This window comes from Emys orbicularis, chromosome 3 (genome assembly GCF_028017835.1).
Source record: "Emys orbicularis isolate rEmyOrb1 chromosome 3, rEmyOrb1.hap1, whole genome shotgun sequence".
NCBI lineage: Eukaryota > Metazoa > Chordata > Testudines > Emydidae > Emys > Emys orbicularis.
In genome coordinates, this window is record NC_088685.1 from 182,416,958 (window position 1) to 182,426,848 (window position 9,891).

At 45.6% G+C, this 9,891-nt stretch overlaps 1 protein-coding gene across 2 annotated transcripts in view; it reads left to right on the forward strand.

The window, feature by feature from the left end:
- The window catches only part of MSH2 (mutS homolog 2), a 97,239-nt gene extending 87,575 nt beyond the window's left edge, over positions 1-9,664 (forward strand). For both annotated transcript variants that reach the window (XM_065400327.1, XM_065400328.1), the window contains one exon: positions 9,344-9,664. In XM_065400327.1, the coding sequence (XP_065256399.1) occupies positions 9,344-9,514 (171 nt within the window). In that variant the 3' untranslated portion in view covers positions 9,515-9,664. The remainder of the gene's footprint in view (positions 1-9,343) is intronic.
- The last annotated feature ends 227 nt before the right edge of the window (positions 9,665-9,891 follow it).

A 9,891-nucleotide genomic window follows, 5' to 3' on the forward strand; every position in this document is an offset into this window, starting at 1 on the left:
CTTTTAATTAATAAAAAAAAAAAAAAAAAAAAGGTAAAAATCATCTCTGTAAAATTAGGATGGGAAATAACTTTACAGGGTAATCAAACTTAAAGAACCCAGAGGACCCCCCTCTAGCCTTAGGTTCAAAGTTACAGCAAACAGAGGTAAACACCCTAGTAAAAGGTACATTTACAAGTTGAGAAAACAAAGATAAAACTAACACGCCTTGCCTGGCTGTTTACTTACAAGTTGAAATATGAGAGACTTGTTCAGAAAGATTTGGAGAGCCGGGATTGATGTCTGGTCCCTCTTAGTCCCAAGAGCGAACAACCACCAAAACAGAGCACAAACAAAAGCCTTCCTCCCACCAAGATTTGAAAGTATCTTGTCCCCTTATTGGTCCTTTGGGTCAGGTGTCAGCCAGGTTACCTGAGCTTCTTAACCCTTTACAGGTAAAAGGATTTTGGAGTCTCTGGCCAGGAGGGATTTTATAGTATTGTACACAGGAGGGCTGTTACCCTTCCGTTTATAGTTATGAGACGCCCCCCAAATCACAGATAGTGTTGGACAGCCGGTTCCACACTGGCTGTGATTTTTTCCTGGAGCTCTAGGAGAAAACAGAGTTAATAAGACACATGCACCTTTAGACATACTACTGATTATATAAAAACTAACAATATGTTTCACATTCCAAGAACAATGTTTAACCAGTTGATTCTGGGAAACTTTCCCGGGAGAGTGCATTAGCCACTTTGTTAGAAGCTCCTGAAATGTGTTGTATTTCAAAATAAAAATTTTGGAGAGCTAAACTCCACCGAAGAAGTTTTTTGTTATTCCCCTTGGCGGTATGAAGCCACTGTAGCACAGCATGGTTTGTTTGTAGTTGGAAACGCCGTCCCCAAACGTATGGGCGTAGCTTTTCCAGTGCGTACACAATGGCGTAGCATTCCTTTTCACTGATTGACCAGTGGCTTTCCCTCTTAGACAGTTTCTTGCTGAGAAACACGACAGGATGGAATTCTTGATCCGGTCCTTCCTGCATTAAAACTGCTCCCACGCCCCGCTCGGACGCATCTGTGGTTACTAGGAACAGTTTGTCAAAGTCTGGGGCCCTTGGCACAGGGTCAGACATGAGTGTCGCCGTAAGCTGGTTAAAGGCCTTTTGACACTCATCAGTTCACTGAACTGCATATGGCTGTTTTTTTCTGGTTAGGTTTGTCAGCGGGGCGGCGATTTGGCTGTAGTGTGGTACAAATCGCCTATAATATCCGGCCAAGCCTAAGAAGGATTGGACCTGTTTTTTTGACTTTGGAACCGGCCACTTTTGGATAGCATTCACTTTGGCCTGTAGGGGATTTATAGTTCCTTGACCCACCTGGTGCCCCAGGTAAGTCACTCTGTTTTGGCCTATTTGACACTTTTTAGCCTTAACAGTTAGTCCTGCCTGCCTGATGCGCTCGAAGACTTTTTCCAGGTGCTCCAGGTGTTCTGCCCATGAATCAGAAAAAATGGCCACATCATCGAGATAGGCAACTGCAGATTCTCCCAATCCCGCTAGGAGACCATTTACAAGTCTTTGGAAGGTGGCGGGTGCATTTTGCAGCCCGAAAGGGAGTACATTGAATTCATACACCCCTGCCTGGGTGACGAAGGCTGACCTTTCCTTGGCGGGTTCATCTAGTGGTACTTGCCAGTACCCCTTGGTTAAGTTTAAAGTAGAGATGAATTGGGCATGTCCCAATTTCTCCAATAGCTTATCTGTGCGTGGCATTGGATAGTTGTCAGGACGAGTTACAGCATTTAGCTTACGGTAGTCCACGCAAAAGCGTATTTCCCCATCTGGTTTGGGAACTAGAACCACTGGAGATGCCCATGCACTGGTAGAGGGGTGGATTATACCCATCTGTAGCATGTCCTGGATCTCCCTTTGTATAGCAGTTTGGGCATGAGGTGACTCCCGGTAGGGTGGGGTTCTAATTGGGTGAGCATTACCTGTGTCAATGGAGTGGTATGCCCGTTCGGTCCGTCCTGGAGTGGCTGAGAACATTGGCGCAAAGCTAGTGCACAGCTCCTTGATCTGCTGTCGCTGCAGACGTCCAAGGGTCACGGAGAGGTTCACCTCTTTCACGCCACCGTCACTTTTTTCTTCATAGTAGACACCTTCAGGCCACTTCGCGTCATCTGTTTTCTGGGCTGTAAACTGGCAAACGTTTAATTCTCTGGAATAAAAGGGCTTAAGAGAATTAACATGGTATACTTTAGGCTTTATGTTGGAGGTGGGGGATGCTATGAGATAGTTAACAGCTCCTAGGCGCTCCTGGACCGTGAATGGTCCTTCCCACGACGCTTCCATTTTATGGGCCTGGAGCGCCTTTAAGACCGTGATTTGGTCTCCTACTTTGAAGGACTGTTCTCTGGAATGTTTATCATACCAGGCCTTTTGCTCTTTCTGAGCATTTTTTAGGTTTTCTTTAGCAAGGGCTAAAGAGTGTCGGAGGGTGCTTTGTAGGTTGCTTACAAAGTCTAGAATGTTAGTTCCTGGAGAAGGCGTAAACCCCTCCCATTGCTGCTTCACCAACTGTAATGGCCCCTTAACCTCGCGGCCATACACAAGTTCAAATGGTGAAAACCCTAAACTGGGATGTGGTACAGCCCTGTAGGCAAAAAGCAACTGCTGCAACACTAGGTCCCAATCACTGGAGTGTTCATTTACGAATTTACGTATTATGGCCCCCAAAGTTTCATTAAACCTCTCCACCAGGCCATTGGTTTGATGGTGGTAAGGGGTGGCAACCAAGTGATTCACCCCATGAGCTTCCCACAGGTTTTTCATGGTTCCTGCCAGGAAATTAGTTTCCTAATCTGTAAGGATGTCGGAGGGCCAACCTACCCTGGCAAAAATGTCTGCTAATGCCTGGCACACACTTTTAGCCCTGGTGTTGCTTAAGGGTACTGCTTCCGGCCATCGGGTAGCAAAATCCATTAAAGTCAGTATATACTGCTTTCCTCTGGGTGTCTTCTTTGGGAAAGGACCCAGAATATCCACAGCTACTCGCTGAAATGGGACCTCAATTATGGGTAGTGGCTGGAGAGGGGCTTTGACCTGGTTTTGGGGCTTTCCCACTCATTGGCACACCTCACAAGACCGGACATAATTAGCAACGTCCTTGCCCATTCCCTCCCAGTGGAAGGACTTCCCCAACCGGTCTTTGGTTCTGTTCACCCCAGAATGGCCACTGGGATGATCATGGGCTAAGCTCAAGAGCTTTACCCGATACTTAGTGGGAACTACCAACTGTCTTTGAGGATGCCAGTCTTCCTGGTGCCCACCAGAAAGAGTCTCCTTGTATACACGTCCTTGTTCTACAACAAACCGGGATCGGTTAGAAGAGCTGAGAGGCGGTGGGGTGCTCCGTGCCGCCGCCCAAGCTTTCTGAAGGCTGTCACCTGCTTCCTGCTCGGCCTGGAACTGCTCCCTTGATGCTGGAGACATGAGTTCCTCCTTGGACTGTGGACTTGGCTTGGTCCCTCTGGAAGCGATGCAGGTGCTGGGGCTGTTTCCATTGACTGTGAACTGCTGTCCGCTGGTGCACTATGTTGTATGTCAGGCTTTGGCTGAGCCTCTTGGGTAGGGTTATCGGCTGCTTTTGCCAGTTCAGGCTCGCTGGTGCCCTCTGGTGTTGGAGTTGTACACGGGTTTGCAAACGCTGTACTCAGTGCTGGCAATGGTTCTGGCGCTGGTTGTGTTGCCAGTTCCGGTTCTGGGACTGGCTTTGGCTGGGTCTCTGGGATTGGATCCACTACGGCTGTTGCAGTCGTTGGCAGGGGATCCGGTTCCACCACCTTTGTCTGGGTCTCTGGTAACACAGACGGGGCCCTGGTGGACGGCTCAAGAACAGGGATGGGGGTGAAAGCTTGCTTAGCCTGGCTGCGGGTGACTATTCCCACCCTCTTGGCTAGCTTCACATGGTTGGCCAAGTCTTCCCCCAGCAGCATGGGGAAGGGATTATTGTCATAGACTGCAAAAGTCCACATTCCTGACCAGCCCTTGTACTGGACATGTAACTTGGCTGTAGGCAAGGTTACAGACTGTGACATGAAGGGTTGAATTGTCACCGGAGCCTCCGGGTTGATGAGTTTGGGGTCCACCAGGGATTGGTGGATAGTCGACACTTGTGCCCCAGTGTCCCTCCACGCGATAACCTTCTTTCCGCCCACTCTCAAGGTTTCCCTTCGCTCCGAGGGTATGAGAGAGGCATCTGGGCCTGGGGATCTTTGGTGTGATTGTGGTGTAATGAACTGTAATCGGTTGGGGTTCTTGGGGAAGTGGGCCTTCATATGTCCCAGTTCATTACATTTAAAACATCGCCCTGCTAAGGTATCACCGGGGCGATGTTGGTTGGTGGAGACTGGTGTGGTGGGGTGAGAAGGCATCTGGGGTTTCCCTTGGGAGGTAGGTGGGGCCTTGGGTTGTCCCTTCTGATATTCGCTCCAACTGCTACTAGTTTTTTTTCTTTTCTGCCACCTCCACCCATTTGGCTCCAATCTCCCCCGCCTCGGTTACAGTTTTGGGCTTCCCATCTAGGATGTACCTTTCTATTTCCTCAGGAACACCCTCTAAAAACTGCTCCATTTGCATTAGTAAGGGCAACTCTTCCATAGATTTAACATTTGCTCCTGATATCCAGGCATCCCAATTTTTCCCAATGTGGTAGGCATGTCGGGTAAATGACACGTCTGGTTTCCACCTTAGGGCTCTGAACCGCCGACGGGCATGCTCAGGTGTTAGCCCCATTCTGATTCTGGCCTTGTTTTTAAAAAGTTCATAACTGTTCATGTGTTCCTTAGGCATTTCAGCCGCCACCTCTGCTAAGGGTCCTCTGAGCTGCGGCCTCAGCTCTGCCATGTACTGGTCTGTAGTGATGCTGTACCCAAGGCAGGCCCTTTCAAAATTTTCTAAGAAGGCCTCAGTATCATCGCCTGCCTTGTAGGTGGGGAATTTTCTGGGATGGGAAGTGGTACCTGGGGAGGGGTTGCTAGGATTGGCTGGTATATCCGGCCTAGCCCGTGCTAATTCCAGTTCATGCTTCCTCTCTCTTTCTCTCTTCTCCATCTCTTTTTTTCTTTTTGCTCCATAGCTCTCTTGTGGGCCTCCTCTTTGGCTTTCTCTTCTCTTTCAGTAGCTGCTTTCTCGAGTTTTTAATTGGAGCAGTCTCTGATGTTTCCTTTCATTTTCTTCTGCTTCTAGTCTGGCCAGTTCTAGTTTGTTAGCTACTTCACTGGTACTCATTTTCCTGTTTTCTTGTGCTGGGTCACACACCCCCTGCAGTTCACTGAAACTGGGATGCACTCAGCTCAGGCTGCTCAGGTAACAGAGACTTTCTAACTAGCTATCCCCGAGAGGTAGAAAGAAAAAAAAACAATTCAGCTTGTAAATTCCTTTTGCCAGCTGTTTGCTCACTGCTTTAACCCTTCTCTTAACAAAGACCCTTGTTAAAAAAACTTAACACCTCTGCCTTCAGGCAAGGAGAGATCAGATATGCATCTACCTTCAGCTCTGCTTTCCAAGCAGCTAGAAAGGAGAAAAAAAAAATCTTACTGGCTTTTGGTTTAAAATGATCCCACCGCTCTGCCACCATGTCAAGGCTGCTTCCCCACTTTGAACTTTAGGGTACAGATGTGGGGGCCTGCATGAAAACTTCTAAGCTTAACTACCAGCTTAGATCTGGTTCACTGCCACCACTCCCAATGTGCTAATTCCCTTCCCTGGGTAGCCTTGAGAGACTTTTCACCAATTCCCTGGTGAATACAGATCCAAATCCCTTGGATCTTAAAACAAGGAGAAATTAACCATCCCCCCTCCTTTCTCCCACCAACTCCTGGTGGATCAAGATCCAACCCCCTTGGATCTAAAAACAAGGAAAAATCAATTAGGTTCTTAAAAAGAAGGCTTTTAATTAAAAAAAAAAAAAAAAAAAAAAAAGGTAAAAATCATCTCTGTAAAATTAGGATGGGAAATAACTTTACAGGGTAATCAAACTTAAAGAACCCAGAGGACCCCCCTCTAGCCTTAGGTTCAAAGTTACAGCAAACAGAGATAAACACTCTAGCAAAAGGTACATTTACAAGTTGAGAAAACAAAGATAAAACTAACACGCCTTGCCTGGCTGTTTACTTACAAGTTGAAATATGAGAGACTTGTTCAGAAAGATTTGGAGAGCTTGGATTGATGTCTGGTCCCTCTTAGTCCCAAGAGCGAACAACCACCAAAACAAAGAGCACAAACAAAAGCCTTCCCCCCACCAAGATTTGAAAGTATCTTGTCCCCTTATTGGTCCTTTGGGTCAGGTGTCAGCCAGGTTACCTGAGCTTCTTAACCCTTTACAGGTAAAAGGATTTTGGAGTCTCTGGCCAGGAGGGATTTTATAGTATTGTACACAGGAGGGCTGTTACCCTTCCCTTTATAGTTATGACAAGGCTTAAGCAAGGTTTCATTCCCCAGTATACCTCCTAGTAATAGGCAACAGGAGACTTTCTTATAACAGTCTCTAGTTGGCTTCTCTGCCATTCTGTGAGTCCTTGTGCCAATAATGATCACATGTTGCCTTTTCACCAAGGGTGCCAGTAATGGATCCACCTTATCCTAGTTGCATTGGTGCATGTAAATCTATTTGAAGGTCTCCTAAGGTTTGTGACATATGGATATGAATCTGAGGAAACCATCTCTTCTCAGACATTCTTAATGCATCAGTCTGTGCGTAGATGAGTTATGACCTTAATGGTGTCATAGTATCTGAAATCCTTGGCACTTATGCCACCATATCCAAAACAGCTTCCACAGTTTAAGAAATATCTTTGTTACAGAGACATGCGAGGAGGCTACCTGGCGCTCTGTCATGGAGTTACACAGTATTCCTTTCTCAACTTGTAGCAGGTCTCATGTACAATTGGGAAAGTAGTTCTGCAATCAGTCCCACTTCCTGTGTGTGGGTAGGGGAGAGGTTTACTTGCTGCTTTCACAGGAAATGGGCATATATGCTAACAATGCTCAGACAAAAATTCATGATCAGTAACCAGTGTTCCCTCTAATTTTTTATGTCAACGTGCGGAATGAATTTTATGTGCACCAATATGGAGGTGATGTGTGACACATCACCTTCATATTGGTGTATATAACAAAATTCATGTGGTGGGGATGGGGGTGAGGGGTTCGGAGTGTGGGAGGGGGCTCAGGGTGGGGAAGAGGGTTGGGGTGTGGGGGAATGAGGGCTCTGGCTGGTGGTGCAGGCTCTGAGGTGGAGCTGGGGATGAAGGGTTTGGGGTGTGGGAGGGGGCTCAGGACTGGGTGCAGGGGGTGAGGGCTCCATCTAGGGGTGAAGACTCTGGGGTGGTGCCTGGGATGAGAGGTTTGGGGTGCAGGCTGCCCCGAGGCTGCAGTGAGGAGACAGGACCCCCCCAGCCCTCTCTCACCGCAGCTGGGCTGAGGGAGGGGCTCCTCTCCCCGGCAGCTCTGGCAGGCCTGGGCCGGGTTGGGGGAGGGGCTCCTCTCCCCCAGCTGTGGCAAGTCCGGGGCAGGTCTGTGCTGGGGCTGGTGGGGAGGGGCTTATTAGGCAGCTTAGAGGGAACTTAGCCATTAGCTGTAGTTCTTCAAGTACACTTAGTCCAAATCCACATTCCTTCCTATAAATCTTTTTATAAATCCTAATAAATGCATCGTCTTGTTGTGGAGTACTGAGTAAGTGGAAGGACCTGAGGGATGATTGGGGCAACAGTCCCTTACGATAGTGTACTCCCAAGTCTGAATGTTCCGCCCTGTGGTCGTGGCCCAGTAGAGGATTCCAGTGGGGTTTCCAGAGTACATACGCATCTCAAGAGTATGGAATCTATGCAGTCTACTCAACTTAGGTTACTTTTTACCAGTAACTGTTCTTTTGTTGCATCTTAATCAAGGTCAGGGTAAAATACTCTGCAAAATTGTTTCTCATGTCTGAGTTCAAACTGTCATCTCTTAATCTGATGTAAATTAAATTGCTATAACCTACTGTAGCAAACCTCTCAAATAGAGGAAAATGTTTCTTTCTTAGGTGTTTTAAAAATACTCTTAAGGTTATACCATACAGTGTCACTTCAGAAAGAGAGGCAGTAGTACTGCATAGTTTCAGATGTTTTGCCTGTCTTAACTTACCAGATGCATTAACATCACTTCTAGAGGCAGACACGTGCTATTATATCTGCAAGTCCTTTAGATTGATGAAGGTTCCTCACTGGATGTGCTTTGCATAAGCACCTCATGCTAGGAAATCACAATTACGGGAGCCATGTGATTAAGCAGGTTATTGCACTGGAGTTGCACAGAGGCTTATGCAGAATCTTGTACTCTTGACATATTGTGTTACCAACACAGGGATTTTGAATACTAATCAACAATTTGTTTGGTGCTCTTAATGTTTGGTTTTATTGCACACCACTTCAGTTTTAAAAAGTTCTGATCATTGGTTTCCTTAAAGGCAAATGCATACAGCTTTTCTATTTTCACCTGTTCCCCTTGGTGACTGCCAGTCTCTGGTTGCTTGGTAACAACTTGTCCTTTCGTTGTTTTTAAAAACATGTTTCTATTTGCAGTTTAGCTTCACAATAGCTGTATAGGTATTCCAACCGTTGTCGATCAAATATATTGGAATACTCTTTATGTTCACCTAATGCACAGCTCTAGAGCTAAACTATGGACTGGGATTTAAATATGAAACACACACAGTAGATCCAGCCTTTCAAACTAGCAGGTTTTTAAATCTACAGATCTTTACATGGACAGTTACTAACCTAACAATTTTTGTTTGTCAACAAACGATTTCTACTCTTAAATCAGAAGGTGAAAGCACTCTTATTGCTCTACTACTAATTGCTCTACTAAATTGCTCTACCTCAGGGGTAGGCAACCTATGGCACGCATGCCAAAGGCAGCACGCAAGCTGATTTTCAGTGGCACTCACACTGCCCGGGTCCTGGCCACTGGTCCAGGGGGCTCTGCATTTTAATTTAATTTTAAATGAAGCTTCTTAAACATTTTAAAAACCTTATTTACTTTACATACAACAATAGTTTAGTTATATATTATAGACTTATAGAAAGAGATCTTATAAAAATGTTAAAATGTATTACTGGCACGCAAAACCTTAAATCGGAGTGAATAAATGAAGACTCAGCACACCACTTCTGAAAGGTTGCTGACCTCTGCTCTACTTATTGCTCTACTAAATCCTTTACTTCTGACGCTTAATGAAATTCTGTTCTTGAAGCTTCCTTGGTGGGATTGGGGAGAGAATGATCTTAAAGGTTAAATACACTTTCATTTTTCTTTCAGGAAGGTGAAAAAATAATTCAGGAATTCCTTTGCAAAGTGAAAGCATTGCCCTTGAGAGACATGTCAGAGGAGGACATTAGAACCAAACTGAAACAATTGAAAGCTGAAGTGCTGGCAAAGAACAACGGTTTTGTGAATGAAATTGTTTCCCGAACAAAAGTTACTCCATGAAAAAAGCTAAAATGACACTTCTTGAATTGTTTTAAGTCACAAGAGCTATCATTTTCTTGTCTTGTAGGTTTTATGCTTTGTGATGTTTTGTACTCATTACTGAAGCAACACTTTCTTTTGACTTGTAATTACTTTTTAAAATGAGTACCTATTGTACCTGCGTAATAGTTTAGTAACTGCTATTTTCAATAAAATCATTTCTCTAATATCAGGGAAGTGTGAATAAAAGAAAGCCATAGTTTTTCCAGAAAGTCAAACTACATATAACTTTTACCATGCTGTGTTAATTATGAAAACTGTCAGTCCTAGCACAAAATCTACCGCTGCCCTCTACTGCAGTTACTTTTCATTGTCATCACTGATGCTGCACTCGCTGG